The 17,388-nt window shown below is 34.4% G+C and overlaps 1 protein-coding gene across 1 annotated transcript; it reads right to left on the minus strand.

Moving 5' to 3' along the window:
* Positions 1 to 1,960: 1,960 nt before the first annotated feature.
* On the minus strand, positions 1,961 to 14,218 carry LOC114637270 (vomeronasal type-2 receptor 116-like). Its single transcript, XM_028785481.1, has 6 exons — positions 14,016 to 14,218; positions 8,121 to 8,412; positions 6,964 to 7,767; positions 5,807 to 6,034; positions 4,601 to 4,724; positions 1,961 to 2,889 (listed from the first exon to the last, which is right to left on the minus strand). The coding sequence occupies exons 1-6, from the start codon at positions 14,216 to 14,218 to the stop codon at positions 1,961 to 1,963; spliced, it is 2,580 nt and encodes an 859-aa protein (XP_028641314.1).
* Between the last annotated feature and the right edge of the window lie 3,170 nt (positions 14,219 to 17,388).

Genomic DNA, 17,388 nt, shown 5'->3' on the forward strand with positions numbered 1-17,388 from the left:
CTGAAGGAGCTGAAAGGGTTTGTGGCCCCATGAGGAGAGCAACAATACCAACCAACCACAGCTCCCAGGGTCTAAACCACCAGCCTGGGAGCACTTAGGGGGGGATCCAGGGCTTCAGCTGAATATGTAAAAGTGGAGGGCCCTGCTGGGCATAGGTGGAAGAAGAGAACCTTGACCTCATGAAGGCTGGATGCCCCAGGGGGTGGGAATTTTGAGGGTGGGGAGGTGGGAGTGGGGGGGGTGTAGATAGAGGTTACATCCACAGAGAAGAAGGAGGAGGGGCGAGGGGATTGGGGGTTCCGAGGGGGTGGTGGGGGATGGGGTAAGGGGACAACATAGGAAATGTAAATAAATCATCCAATAAAAAGAAAAGAAAAAAAAAGTACAGTGGCAAAAAAAAAAGGAAGGAATTGATGGAGAAAGATATCAGTTTATGGTTCAGCTTTCCATATTCTCTCATTCTCTTCATAATGTATGTATGAGGATATACATACATACATTGTGTGTGTGTGTGTGTGTGTGTGTGTGTGTGTGTGTGTGTGTGTATTTCAAGGCTTTCTGTAAGCAGTGGTTCTGCTGTGTGTTTTCACAGTGACTTTCTTGACATTTCACAGAATTATCCACATCTGGTCAGTAATGAGTGTATGCTCATGTTCACCTTTTATCCCAACCACTTCTCAGCACTACCTCTGTGGCATGATATGCAATGTATAATGTCATTAGTGATGATTTTAGTGATATGTGCCTCTATTAGAATAGTAGCATTTACCTTTATTCTAAGCACTTGGACTTGGTATGGGACTTAATTTAAAACAGAGGTTAGTTGGTTACTCCTCCAAGCTTTACACTATCATATCTTAAAAGCTGAACACGTGTGTATGTGTGTGTGTGTGTTTGTGTGTCTGTCTGTCTGTTTCTCATGGTTTAGCTTTATCTTTGTGTATTTGTCTTGCTTTGTTTGCTTGCTTAATTTTCATGTTTGTTTTGTAAAAAAAAGAAAAGGAAGCCAAAGAGTTGGATGTTTGGGCAGGTATGGAAGATGAGGGAGAAGACAACACAGAGAAAACTATGATTACAATTTATTGAATGAAAAATGTATTTTAAAAAAGTTTTCATGGGCTGGACAGAAGGCTCAGCAGTTAAGAGCACTCTGGGCTCTTCCAGAGGACCTAATTTTAATTCCAAGTAACCACATGGTGGCTCACAGCCATCTCTACTGGGATCTTATATCCTCTTCTGGTATGTAGGATTACATAAAGATAGAGTACTCACATACATTAAATAAATAAATAAATAAATAAATAAATCTTTTAAAAACATGTTATCATAATGAAACAATTCTCAAAAATAGAATGTGGCTTGTTTTCAGCATACTAATAGATTTTAACATAGTTAACCCTCTCCCTTATCTTTGTAAGTTTACAGCTTGTGTAGTATAAAAGGATTGGTTAGTGAGAGGTGACAATATGAAAAGCATGTAGCAGAGAAAGTCTTACACATTTAAGAAAATGTATAGTATATAAGAAAAGAAACCAATTAAAATGTGTTCTGAGTACAAGATATCTTTTATGAAATAATGATAAATTATCAAGAAGTAGGTACTCATAAATGTGTGGGATTTGCATAATACATGGTTTCAAATGAAGGAATACAGACCAATTTATCCAAGTGAAGAATTATAAACAGAAATGTATGTGAAGCATTATTTAGACATCAATAGTCAAAGAAAGATATGAGCACGGGTTCTGATGATTGGATACAGCTGATCACCAAGCTTTCTTCAGAGAATTAATGGAAGCTTAATATAATTATCTGCTATCAGGCATATCCAGCTGACTGTTATGTGACTTTGGTTATGATATTTAAATTGGTCTTTATTCTACTATAGTATGCAGGTCTGACTGGAATGGACAGTGCTTAATCCAGCTTAAAGACTTCTATGTAATTAAAAGCAAGTAGATTAATCTGTAAAATGCACTTTTCTTCTAGAATGTGCTTTGTCCCTGATGTAATGAAGTGAGATTCTGTCTGGTCTTAACAAAATAATATGGCACTTTGGGGCAAAGATGCAGCCTAGGATCCCTGCACTGGAAGCCATGATAGAGAGGATTTCCATGGTCACCATGACCCTACCCTTGGTGCTATAGTAGACAGGGAGGAATGTGACCCATACACTGAGGAACACCAGCATGCTAAATGTCAAAAACCTGGCTTCATTAAATGTGTCAGGCAGCTTCCTGGAAAGATAGGCCATAGCATAGCTCCCAAGTGCCAAAGAGCAGAGGTATCCCAGGATGCAGTGAAAGGCAACAACTGAGCCTTTGTTGCAGACAATGATGATGTATCCATGTTCAGAGTGAGCATCCAAGTCGACAAAGGGAGGAGAGGTGTACAGCCAAATTCCACAGAGCAAAAGTTGAATAAAGGTGGAGATGAGAATAATGAAATTAGGGGCCTTTGATATCATTAACCACCTCATCATCTTCCCAGGAACAGTAACTTTGAAGGCCAGAACAACAGTCATGGTTTTTGCCAAGATTGTGGAGAGAACCACTGTGAACAAAACTCCATATGTGCTCTGCTGTAGGATACATATGGCTGTGTTGGGATACCCAATGAAGAGCAAGGGACAAAGAAAACAGAAGGTCAGAGTGAGGAGCAGGATGTAAGTGAGAGCCTGGTTATTGGCCTTGACAATGGGAGTGTGGTGGTACTTCACAAAGATACCAAGTACAGCAGTTGTGAGTACAAAGAAGCCCATGGTCATGCAAGAGAGAACCATTCCCAAGGGGTCTTCATAGGCCAGAAATTTCAAGGCTTTCTGTAGGCAGTGACTCTTCTCTGTGTTTGCATAGTGACTTTCTGGACATTTCACACAATTATCCATATCTGATCAGGAAATGTATCATGAGTGTATGCTCAGGTTCACCTTTTATCCCAAGCCACTTCCCAGCACTAGCTCTTCTCTTTTCTTTGTTGTTTCAGACTCAAGTAAATTAGTGTTCAATAGTGAAAATTCTCAAGTGCTCTGTAATCAATAATTCCAAATTGATACTCCTCGTTGTCTTTATTGGGACATGAAATGAATAATTCTATTCTCTTCATTTTTGTAATTAAATATCTTTTTTAGTATGAATATATCAATAAATCTCAAAACATGGTTCCTTCACACCCTAGACCATTTATCTTCCCAGATAAAAGACACACACAGCTTTTATATTTTAATATGCCTTAAGCAGCACAATAGTTGGGCATCTGCCTAACATCCATGTTGTTACAATCTACTTCTAACCGTAAGCCTATTGTTACTTACTAATTTCTAAGTTCTATCTTGGCTGTGCATGACCCAATTGAGCAGCCCTCTGGGTCATGTTCTCTTGGCTTTTTCACATGGCAGCTCTGGTTCTCCTTCCTGTACCTTTTAGTTCTCCCATGGCTGCTCTCTTGTCTTTTTTCCTGCACCTCTCCTAAGACATGGCCCTCCTTTTCTCTCCTTCCTCATTGTCCCAAGCCCTGGAAATTGAAAACATGCCTATGTTTCTCCTTTCCAGCTGTTGGCTGCTGGCATCTTTATTTACTAATCAGAATTAACTGGGGGCAGGTTCCCAGAAGCTATGTATAAACCCTCTCTTGCAAAAAGTTTCGGGGAACCAAATTAGCTTTAGAATACAAACAGCTACATATTTGCTTCTAAGTGATAAAATTCACCTATTTATGTGTCACAGATTATTGAATTAAATTACACAAACCTAACTTAATAGAATTATCTCCTTGTGAAAACACCTCCAGTGTGACTTGGACATGTAGTCATTTGTCTCTATAATTAATAATGATTCTATTAACACATTATATAAAATAGTCATTTGTATATAAGGAGTTAATCAGTACTGCCAGATTATTTATGCTTAATTTAATAAAATAAACTTGGAAGTGATACAACTCAAGATTCAATTTCATGATACATAGGCATTTATTGATTTAAAATTTTATCTCTGCTCAATCAAAGAGTCTCATGATAGGATTTTTACATACTTCCTTAATTTATATTTTGTGGTCCACAACATTTATCTATGTTTTAGACATATTCAACTCTCCAAAGATTCTATGTATAATATTTTAAATAATATTTATTCGCCTTCTTTTGTCTGTGAGTGCTTATAATCAAGGGATAAGTCAAATACATTTCTCATCACGTTTGGTGAGTCTGGAATCATGACTGAAATTATAAATGTAAGAATCATCCATATCTAACAACTAATTTGTGCTAATTATGAACTAAATTTGCTTTTTAAAATGTGCAAAGTTGGTATTTTATTTTCTCTGTGTTATATGTCATGGTAAAATAAAGTAGAATACTCTGGGATAGACAAAGATGTTCTCTGCAGGGAAGAAAGCATAACAGGGACAAAACTAATTGATCAAGTATGAATCTTAATGGCTAGTCTGTCATTTAAAGTGATAATACAATAAATTAAATTATTTTTACTTTAAATGAAAGAGCAGGACTAATAACTGCTGTTCCTTCACAAAACTGTTCCATTAGCTTAGACATTGAACACTATGTATAGATGGGAAAATTCTCAGTGAGACTGATATTTACCTGTTTCATTGGAAATCTCATTATCTGCACAAGGAGTACAATCATAGCAACAGGCAGCCTGACCCTCCTGTGGGGATTTTCTGAATCCAGAAACACAGCTCTCACTGCATACAGAGTGAGGAACCTGAGTTAAATACAAGAGAGTAAATGCTCACTTGTGGACAGTTTTAAAACAATAAACAGATTATATTTCACTATTTAACAATGCGAAAATTTTTATGTTTATAACATCAAATTATTGTTTGAATGCTTCTAGTTTGAAATGCTCTATGAAGTTCAATATGTTAAAATCATGATCTGAAGAATTAAAAAATCTCTAAACAGTTGTATGAGTGTAAAAGATAGGGAAAAATAAGAGGATATTAGGTCACTGAATTCATGTCTATAAGGACAACTAGAATGCTGTAGTGGTTCTACTGTGAGCTCTCTAACCATTAGAAGAGGCAGCCTTTTTATAAACTTCACATTCATTAGGCCTTTCTGTGAAAGATGACCTACATTAGAGTAATTGAAAAGGCAAGATATAATCTAAATTAGGTACCAAAATTTTGTTGGCTGTTCTTGTGGACAGTATGAAAAACAAAAAGGATTGTGAAGAGCAGTAATCACCTATAATCACTTCTGACTGAAGAACCAATGTGAAACACCTTCTCAGGGTTCTACAGCCATTACTGTGTGAATCTTGATGAACTACCTCTGTTATATGAAACCAAATTGAAGTCTATTCTTAAGCTGCTTATATCTGGTGTGCACTTTTGAATGTTTGATCAACTCTTTCTTTTTTCAGCAATAAGTCATGTAATTAACCCATGCACATGTGCCTCCCATGATAAAGTACATTTTCAGGGGCCTTAAAACAAAAAGCAAATGATATTAGCCAATGCATTGATATTTTCTAATCTTGGAGTCAAATCAATCCTCTTATCAGCATGATTTCAGCGTAAGTATGAAATATTAATGCATAAACTTTGTATTTATTACTTGAAATAGTTACCCATGGGAGAAGTGAATGAAAAAAATTAACAATCACATTTCTCAGAATATGAGAACAAAATTTTTATATTGCAGGATTGTTTTTTTGTTTGTTTGTTTGTTTGTTTTTTGTGTATATATTGATGAGTTCTTTAGAAAGAAACAGAAATCTTTACATCTAGAAAAATGTTTATATACATAAAAATCTATGTAATGAGATAGGATCCAACATACATCTTTAAATCCCATAGCCCACTGTATCATATGGTCAGCCAAAAACAGTTGTTGACCCTGTGGAGCTTTTGGAGAAAATGTTCCAACTTTCAGCTTTTGTCGGAGACCATTTGGAAAATTCCAGAAGTTGAGAATATCATACTCTTCATCTAATTTATTTTGTGGATCCATAACCACTTCATTTCCAGCACCATTTTTGAAATGGATGTTCTTGAGAAAATGGTGGAGCTAGGGAGGTGAGGCAGGAGGGGAGGGAGTATGGCATACAGAGTTTGCAGAGGGAAAACGGGAAGGGAGATAACATTTGAAATGTAAATAAATAAAATAACCAATAAAAAGTTTAAAAGAAGAGTTGCAGAATCTTATGAATTTATTTCCAGAAATGTTCAACAGAACCTAATGAAATAAAGACTCACAACATTCCTGTTGTGGAAACCAAGCTACAACAAGCTGTTACCAATTCTAATGAAAACACCCTAAGTGGCATTATCATGTTTCTATCCTGTCAGTCAGTCTCAAAATAAAGCATACACATACACACACACACACACACACACACACACACACACACACACACATATATATATATATATATATATATATATATATATATATATATATATACACACAAACACACACAAACCAAAAAACCAAAAACTAGAATTAACCAATTAATATTGATTATGGCAAACTTATTTCTCCAAAACTGAAATGCTAGTCACATCAATTATTTAAGGAAAATATTCATTAATTTGTAAAATTCAGTGTTGATTTACAAAGTATAACAAATTGACAGTTAGCTAACAGACATTCCTTTTGACTTTCAACCTTAAGTGTCTTGTAACATTTTACCATTTAGGAGCTAGTTCTATTTCTGTTCTGAAATGTATTTAGCGATAGTGGAGTTTCAAATTGAGTATGCTATCATCAGAAAATTCTGAGGTTATTTTAAAACAAAATTGGCATTTTTTTTATTGTTACTTATTCATCATGGACATTGACACATGTGTTCACTATGATGTTTAGAGAAGTAACTATATACTGTCTCTCATATCTTTTTGGTAATCTGACATGAAGTATAATAGTTTATTGAATGCTTTGATAAGGTCTCAAAATATCACAGTTCTATTGTTAAAATATATAGGAAGAGAAATTACCTCCCATGGGTGGAAATTCTCCTGCTCATTTCCATGAGGTTGAATTTGTACTTGTTTGAGAGTCATCTCATGGAGACTGTGAGCTACAGCATACACAGAATTATATATATTGTAACCCTCTTCAGTCATATCCATTTCCCATATATTTGTAGGCAAATATTCCAAGGAAACATTGGGCAGACAGTTATCCAAAATTCTACAGTCTTGTAAAGAAAAAGAGCAATTGAAAAATTTACTCCACAAAAGAGCAAGATAATGATCATCTGGGTATTTGGAAGGGTTATATGTCTGGATAAAATTTCTAAAATCAGCAATCTCATTATGATGGTGTGCAAAAAAGAGACTCCCATGCAATGAGTCAAACAAGAAATAATCATGAGTAGCAGCTATATCCCACTGTGAATTCATGACCCAGACTTTCCATGTTATAACCAATTGCATTAGATTTAGCATTGCAGTATGTAAAGATTCAGTGTCTTCATAAACAATAACCACTTTTGCAGATGATATCATGATCCACTTGAGAGTTTCTTTGGATGCATAGTCAAATGCAATCAGGTTTTCTGGCATCATTTTTACAAAAGCTACACACACCTTATTCCTGTACATCTCTGCCCTCAAGTCTGATAGAATCTGAGTTCCTTTGTGGTTATCTAGGAGGACAAGCCCCACCCAGGTCCAGCTGAAATGAAGCATCAAAGAGACAATGCCAAATGACAGTGATGTGTCTTTTGAAGCTGTCTGGTAGAGAGCAGAGAACTGGTCTTGGTCACTCAGGATACTGTCAAATGGTCCAAAACTAAGCTGAAGAGAATTTTAAATCAGAAACAAAATACTGATATAAAAGCAAACTTAGACCTTAGGGAGCACTTGTGACTGATAGGGACTAACTTCTGTTTGTGATGTTTTAAATCCCCTTCTAATTCCTAGAGACTTTTATTGAGAAATCTTGACAATACGCAGTTTTAGAAAACCCCATTGAAGGGTCCAATCACTTCTCTTCTCTATCTCATGTAATGTCTTTGAGGCCTCATAAACAAATATCTGATTTCTTACCATTGATATATGAGAGTTTTGTCTCTCTCCTTTACATATGAAAACACATGAAATGTCAGCAGTTTAATACTGGCTTATTTCCTCACAGTCATGTCCCTCACCTGTGGATATTTGTAGAGACTCAGCAGTCTCCCAATACGTGCAGATATTGCCCATGATGTTCCTGTAAGTATAGCAACAGCCTTGTTCTTTCTTCTACATGCGTAATTAGGAATGTTTATCCCCATTCCTGTGAGCCAAATAAAAGCTTCCTTCAGAATATTCCATTCACTTCTTTGGACATTATAGAGATCAAATCCTAGAGATATGTTGGGTAAAAGTTCAGGGTTCCTGTTTATCTCTTCAGTGGCAAATATGACAGCCAAGGTACACTGGTAGTTCTTCACCTTGAACCTGCAGAATGTATTTGTCAATATTGAGGAAGATGACTTATATCATGCTGCCTACCATTTTGATGAACTCACTTTTATAATTTCAATGTTGTATTTCAATGAACAAATAATTTTTTGCCATTCCAATATTGGTTACAATTTGAATGGCCATTATACAGAGCAAGTGATAGTTTAACTACCAGAAGTCTAGGGTAAATTTACAAGTTCTGGGCAGGAAAGTTGTATTGAAGCAAATGGACTTCTGACATGTATAAAAGGAGATCCACATTTATAAATCCACTGTATTTTGACAGATTAGGGAAATAATCAATAAACAGTATCTTCCATTCCCAAATACTAACTTTTAATACTATAAACCACCACACTCTACTCCCGCATTGAGAAATTCCTTGGAGAAATTGCAGCTCTTTTGTGTTTCTTATTAAAGAATAATGCTGCTTATAGAGATTTGTGCCTTTGACTATTATTTCCAGGTCACATCAATCAGTTTCACATTGGCATGTGTATCTGAATCTTGTAGTGGTTTGGGATCCTTGCTGACAGCAAGTCATTCTGTGAAACATTTTCTTTATTGATTGCTATCTTCTATCCTTTCTGAGATTGATACAATCAAGAGACTGATAGCTGAGTGAGTTCACTATGAGGTCACAACCCTCAGTCATGTGGGAAATCAGTCGTGTTTCCTCCTCATCTGCCTTACTCTTTCTCTTTCTCTCCCACTATCTCCTTACACAACTCAAAGAAAATGGATCACACAGGGACCTCAAATTCTCTGATGGAAGAAGTATTTACTTTGCCATGGGGCTGTTTTTACATAGAGCAGATAACAACTACTTCATTTACTGTATACTTAACTTGGGGTTGCTCATTAAGATGAAAGCAACTATGAGACTTGGCAGCCATCTTTGATAATGATATTATAAAAAAGATACATGCTACATGTCTTCATATCTTCACTAGAGGTGAACTAATATAATCAGAGCAAGACTTCTTAAATGTTATTATATCTTCATAAAAAGAAGAAATGATAGGCCAATATTTTTAGAAATTTGGAGGGGATATCTATGAAGAAAACGCAAAATTCTTTTCATACATACTGAGTAAAAAAAAATTAGTAATTCTGAGTCACATTCTCTCATCAGAAACCCATTTACCACTTTTCTGTAAGTAAACACAATGAATTTGTTAGTTCCTTAGAGTAACCTATGATGAAATGGGAACTTGATGTCATTAAGAACTTAAAATGAAGAGATAAATACTGCTTACTCTTCACCTCAGTGTAAATATTGGCACAATAGATTGCGGAATTTTTTTTGTTAAACCTAGTATGTCTTATGTTATTAACAAAGAAATAATAAAATGTTGTAAAGATGGAAATTTTTTAATAAAGAAGAATTTATGTATAAAGATTAGGATAGATTAATGTTTCCAAAATGGGGAGAGGGTAAGAACTACAACTCCTTTTCAAGGTATGGACACATACTGAGTTACTTAAGGTACATAGAGTATGGGATTTGAAGGTAATATAAATTGGCTGTGATATAAGGTGAATTCTGTCTTTTGCTGAGTCTACAATGAGGAAAGTTAAAATGCAGAGATGATTCTCTCGGTGCTCCTGAAGGAAGTCACAGTCAAGCCAAACAAAGCTATTGACTTATCTTTACTAAGAGGTACCATAGTACAAGGAAAGGCTAGAAGAATCGAAGATTCCTCACAAACCCAAGTGAACACTTAGCCCTGAGTTTTTTCATAGGCATTGCCAGAAAAAACAGAAGTAATTTTTGCTAAATACATAATATTAAGCATGAAGTAAAGTATGATTACCTTTGAAACACTCAATATGTCTCCATAGAAATTTAATGGATGGTGGTCCTCAACTATTATGCTTAAGTATATGAAATGCTATTTAGCCAGCAACATCTCACTACTGATTTTCTTTTTGATACATGTATACCTCAGTATTCCAGATAGAAGACAAGACTCTGTCTTGCTTCAGCACAATAGTGTCTATGAAGAGATGAGGCACAACAGGCTACTTTTTTAAACATTCAAGTAAAATATAAAGGTTATGATTATCAACAATGAAACACCATCATTTTCTTAAAGAGTATTTCTCACAGATAGAATGTGTCCTACATGCTTCTGTGCCAAGTCCATTTCCAAAAGAGCCATTTTCCCAACATATAATGACTATAAAATACTTATTTGTTACCTATATCCTCTCTTCCTCATTTTTCTACTTCAAGCAAGAAACTTTTTTCTCTAATTTTTACTTATTTTATTATATCCAGTATAGGTTTCTGAGGCTTTATTTTGCTCAACAGGGTGCTTCTTTCTGTGTTCACTTTTTTCAGATGTGGCAAGATGGAAGCCATTACAAGTGGTTCCTATATTCCTTTGACTCAACCTCATCACTTTTTATGAAAACATCTTTACTTTCTGGTATAATGATATTTTACCATTAACCTCTTTTTTTAGTGTTTAAATCAAAATTTATTTATATTATAAAAAATTTTACTTCAAATGAGCAGACAGTCATAGTCTCAAACATTAGAACAGCATAGTTTTTGGTTAAGCACTGACTAGAGATGGTCAGAGACTCCACAGGTTAGAGACCCCACAGGTTTCCCTGAAAGGGACAGCATACATTTCACCGTGCTCCCAGACTCTAGGCTCCTGACATGAGGCCAAAGACCTCCGTCAATCCACGCCTTTCAGGAGTGTAAGACAACACACCTACTAGCCCCTCCACAGGTAGACTACAGGCCACAAAGCCTCAAGACATATCTCCATATTAATGAGTTACATAAAGGCCAGAGGGCATAGCCAATTAAACATTTCTTCCCAGACCCTCCTCCTTGCAAAAGGTATTTAACCTCATGCCCGCCCTGAGACTACTTGGGTATAGTTTCATCCATTTTCCACCATGACAATAAACATTTTAAGACCATGGACTGTCTCTCTTCCTTGAGACCCGCCGTGAGGAATGGTGGAGAAGGTTTTCAACTACCAAGCGGCTGCCTAATCTCCCACTGACAACCTCTCTACGTTCCCAGACATGGAGGCCCAGTCACCCAAGCAGGCAAGCGAGCCAGCTGTGACCCAGCCAAGTGAGTCACCCCAACCAAGAATCTCCTCCCCATGGGACACATCCAGAGCTTCTCTCACTCCCCGTGGGACCTCAGTCTGTGTTCCTCACCCCCAAGTGAGTCCCTCAGCTTCACATAGCCCAACGTCTGCCCAGCACCAGCATGGAGTGAACACAGTCAAATTCCCATACCTCTGCCTCTCTGAGCTGCTACCCTAGCTGGTTGTGGGGCAGACATGGGACCCACAATTCAACCCAGCAAAAGACACACATGCACACTATAACCTAACAAAAATTGTATTATAGATGGACTTAAAATTTTGTTTTTAAAAAAAGAATTGTCATTTCTATAATTATGTGTATTTACAAGTCCTCCATCTCATATATATATATAATCAACCAGCAGATGCTTTAAAATATTTTCAGAATTTCTGATCATCAGGAAAATACAAAACAAAATATTTAAGAATGGAATTTTTCCGGTATTTTGAGCACAGCCATAAAGGTTCAAAATGCACAGATAGAGCAGTAGATAAAAAATGAAGGGAGGAAATGACTGCTGACTCTTAATATTTCCTTATTTAAATCAATTACATTGAAAATCTAACTGCATAGAATGCATTAGTAACTCATTTACAAAGAAAAGATGAAACAGTAAATAAATTAATATGTTGTTAAACCACTAATATTTAAGGGAAAATAAAAATTTCCTATAATTTAAACTATTAATAAGGTTTAATGAAGTAGAAGAATTGACATACTCACTTCTGTAATTAGAAACTATGTATACATTACAAAATAATTAAGAAAAAATGCTTACATAAAGATATATCATGAAATCCATATTTTTTCAGTAAAAGGAAAAATGACATTATAAAAACGTTATATTCTATCACATGAATTAATGCTCATTGGGAAGAAAACACATGCATCAGATTAAAAATCATTATGAAGTCCATGTTTTCAAGTAATATACTCATTAAAATCATACATATGTGTCACATTCTGACCACCACACTTGTGCTCATTCTTGTACAAAAGCAAGTTTGATATGTTCGGTTAACTATATTTTTCAGTACATGTGAAAAAATGATGCTCACCCACACAAGTAGAGATAATTCCTGTTATTAGTCTCCTAGAGGGACATTACTGTCTGTGTTTATCACCTTTTAATTTATCACAACATGAAAAAAATCTAATTAGAGATGAAGCCACAAAATTACTGTAATAGAAATATTGCTGGCCCCACATTTAATGACCTTTTAGTCATGATGATCAGAATGAACATGTCTATGTACATCCAATCAAAATTTTAGGAAAATAAACTGAAGAGGGCAAAAGGCAAAAGAAACCCACTTCCCTCATATAATCACGTGGGCATGAAACTATAGTTGAATTTCTGTGGACATTTTGGCTGTGCCCACTTCAGCCTAAGTTATCAAGATATACTTTGTATCTACATTTCTTGTATTAGCATTTTACCAGATCTACTGTTCCTCAGGTAGTGACTTAGCACGTCACACAGATTTTTAGAAAAAAAGACAACCATATCACAAGGACCTAAATTTATCTTCACTCATTAGTTTCTGTCTTTTACATTTATCTTCACTCCCAGTACCTATCTGCATTTCCATTTTACATCATAGTGTTCTAAACTGAGTTGAACTCACACTCCTCCATTTAAGATCTTAATGTACAGATCTACAGCTGCAGAAGTGTCTGTATGCATTAAAGCAAATTTTACTTCATTCACAAAGAATCTTCTTTAGGCATTTTTTTCTCCAGCAGAATCCAAGTAATTGTGCCAATTTGTCTGTCACCATCCTTTAGTTCTACAAGTTATGAAACTGACTAGTCAACCCTCAATGGCCAAAATCAATAACAATGTTTTTCCTTGAACATATCTCTATAAGTTTATAAATACTTAGATAGAGGAATCAAGTGGGGAAAATGAGGCAAAATTGACAAAACTGAAAGTTTTCTAATCAAAATTAAAGAAAAAATGTGAGTCATCTGAATCCTTTGTAATAAAAGAAGTTCCAAATCCCTTTTTCACATTTCTCCTCTGAAATCAGCAACTGCTAGCAAAGGCAATCCCTGTCATTTGACTATCACATAAGAAACTTTATAGTCACTACAATAATTGGCATTGTTTCTTACAGGAGGACTACACATTGAAAATTGCTTAAAGCAATATGTTAACTTTTTCTTCAACATTCCTTCTGCAGAAAAGACCATGAAAATATTTCACTACTGTTGAGCTAAAGTCAAGACAAAGCAAGTTAGAGAAAAGGCTGACAGCATCAAAATTTTAAATTAAATAAATGAAACAAACTTTTCATTTATTCTTAAGAAAAAAAGGTGAATATAAAAATATACCCCCAAAAAAAGAGGTAAGTGATGACAAGAGAGGGAAGCCTGGATGAACCATAAAATTATATTGGTGTGGATATAAACTTACTTGAGGACAATGGAAATTGAATTCTAAAATTAAATAAAGTTTTAAAAGCACTTACATGGCTTGATACTTTTTTTCAACATTAAAAGCAATCGTTTTGTTTATGATAAAATAATTAAAAAGAGGAACAAATGCAGCAATCACAACATTTCCATCATTGTATCGATTCCACTGTGGTTTAAAAATGCACTGAGAAGTATCAGAGCAGCACACAAGAACAGGTATCTCCAGGATCCAGACGATAAGCATCCAAGAGAACATCACAAAATACAAATGTCTACCACAGAATAAGTATGAGAGATATGGATTTCAAAATATCCAGCAGCTATATTCACAGCTTGTGTGATTGTGAGCATAAGCATTTGAATATTGATGGTGAGTGAAGTCATCACTCTAATCACATATTTTTAGGAAAGCCTCTTGTATTCTATGGAGAATTCTGAAAAACATTATTCCCTGAATATCTCTTCAGAGATATCACATTCAAAATAAAAAACAACGTTCAAAATACCTTTGTCAATCTTCTTTATCCTCAGGCCATATGATTTCATCTATGAGAACAGACAGCAAGACCCCAGGGATGACTCCTCATGAACAGTAGACTTGCAAAGAATTCTGTATCATGGATGATGCAGATATCTTTTAAAGGACACCATGGGAGTTGGAAAGGAAAATATCCAGAAAATATCCAAGCCAGAAAATGGCCCAGTGAACCAAGAGGACATTCTTTTCTTTAAAGATGACTATTACCTATACAAATCTAACTTTTCAATAGCCTGGGGGATACAGAAAGGCCTGTCTGTATGAAATATCCATACCTGCATGTTGATATTTCATTAATGTCTCCCCCCCATACTCCTGGGAAACTAATGGGCTAAATTAATGAGTTTTAAATCAATGGCTTAATATCAATGTTATCATAAGTTTTCCTAATTTCATTCTAAATTCTAACATACTATACTATTATGTCTTCTTTTCATTAGTGAATCATTCATTCAGTGTAAAAATCCTAATTCTTCTCCTCAACATTCATAGTAAGAGCTTCTCTCAATATTCTTTCTATTCAATATTATGTAGTTAAACAAATCCTTCAATTTTCCAAAAGAAGAGCTGGTAAAAGTAGCTCATTGATCTCAGAATGTTAAAGTTTATATCACCTACTGGTTCTTTCCTTCATTCTCTACTTCCTTATCCTCTACCATGAGAATAGTTGCTTTTGACTTCAGCTTTCACTCTCTAAAGCTTATTCTAAATTTCAAATATGTCTTCACTGCAACTATTAACAATGTATTCATTGTTTTCAGACATATAAAGTAAAAGAATCTTACCCTTTCTATATTGTTTTGATTGTGTCTGGTAATTTTTTCTTAGGGAATAGAGAAGCAATTAATATAAATCATTAATAATTGTTACTTCATAGATAAAATAAAGCTATAGCTATATCTCTACTGCTATAAATGTTAGATTCAATTAGTTGGAGAAAATAGCACATTTCTGAAGTTATGTATAAAAGAAATATTTATTTTTTAACTTTGTTGTCTGGGTTAACTGTGGTGGCTAAAATGATATAATCTCATAAAAGGCATTCAAAATAAATATGACACAAATATGACACAGAGAGATATACACAGACAAAGGCACACATACAGGCACATACAAAGAGATAAACAGGCAAACAAACAGATAAATAGAATGAAACCATTTTGTAACAATGAAAGGTATAATGAATAGTGGAAAGTGTTAGTACAGAACTCATACTAATTGCTAGCTATTCATGTCTAAATCTCAAGATTATAATCTAGAAAAACAAGACTTATTCACAGAAGTGTTTAAGACTGAACATATCAAAAGTATATCAATTAATGTCTCACTACAATTACTAAATTTACTACAATTACTAATTTACTAAAAATAAATTTTAATATTACTTTTCTTCTATGAACTGTTTGCAGAGCTATGACTTCCCTTCCAGGGAAACTGTGTTTCCAGGCCTGTTTTCCATGATGTTTTCATTAAATTTTATCAAAGAATGTTTATTTTAAAATAATCTCAACTCTCTTGTTATTATCTATGATTTATTCTGTTTTCTGACTAATAATCAAAATTAACCCATGATTCACTATTAAAAAAACACCCCAACTTTGAATTGTATACATTCATCACCACTGTAGGTTTCAGGAACTCTAGTCCATAGGGTATTTTAAACAAATCTGCTCAGCCCCATGGCTTTATTTCTAATGTAATGTGATTGTAAAATTAATCTTTCTACCACTCTATCCAAAACCCACTTCCTGTTCTTATGTCTCAGTTGTTTTACAAGCTTCTTCAGATCTATCTTTTGTCTGTTCTGGTTCTCTTCAGTAGAAGGCTTGATCTATTATTATGTACAAAAATATGATTAAATTTAAAAGTAATTTTTATTTTCCTCTTCATCACTCAAATTTTTTTAAAATGTTAAAACCTGACCAAAAAAATCATTATTGGCTATGCCAATTCCCAAAGACATAATCCAATTTAAATGAATTCTATTTTAGCTATAAAATTAAAACATATTTCCTTGTCTTCTTGTTATTGACTGATTATAGTTTATGATCTTTAAAAAAATGAGAAAAGACAGATGAGTAGGATAAAGGCACATATTAGTTAAAGTCTTACACACTTATGCACCTATATAGCACACAATAGAGAAGAGAAATTACAAAGAAAGTATCAGCCTTGAATGTAATGCATATCTTTTATAAATTGGTGATATGTTCCTGAGAAATGGCTAGTGATAAATGTGCAGGATTCACCCATTTTATGCTTTCAGTTGAAAGACTATGTATAATTTGAAAAAAAAGTGAAAAATCTTATAGTCGTGAGTTAAAAAAAAGTATACAAAGGTAGAGACAGAGATATATGAAGACAGCTAAACTGGTGACAGTTGGACATTTTATATATGCATTTATAGCTATAACAGAGGCTTCATGTGATTATTGGTAAGCTGTATCATCTGTTTTAGGATTGTTTGACCCTGAGGTTGTAAGAAAAAGACATAAATTACTCTATAAAATAATAGTATTGAATTTATTATGGGTTTCCTTCAGACAGTATTCTACTGATGAAATATTATATTCATTTTTGAATACCATTTTTCACAATAAAAACATAATCCAAAGAAAAACATGATGAAACATACCATTATTATGGTTATATCTATATCTATATCGATACCTATATCATCTATATCTATATCTATATCTATATCTATATCTATCTACAAACTTAGAAAAAGAAAAGGAACACATACATGAACTTTAGTCTTCTTGTGTAAGTAATTAATTACTGTTATAAATAAATAATTACTGAATTAAAATCTACCTTCTATGCTAGAAAAATATGTAAATAATCTAAAAAAATTAGCATGTAAAGTGGACCAGAAAAAAAAAAAA

This window comes from Grammomys surdaster, unplaced genomic scaffold (assembly GCF_004785775.1).
Source record: "Grammomys surdaster isolate TR1022 unplaced genomic scaffold, NIH_TR_1.0 125243, whole genome shotgun sequence".
Lineage (NCBI taxonomy): Eukaryota > Metazoa > Chordata > Mammalia > Rodentia > Muridae > Grammomys > Grammomys surdaster.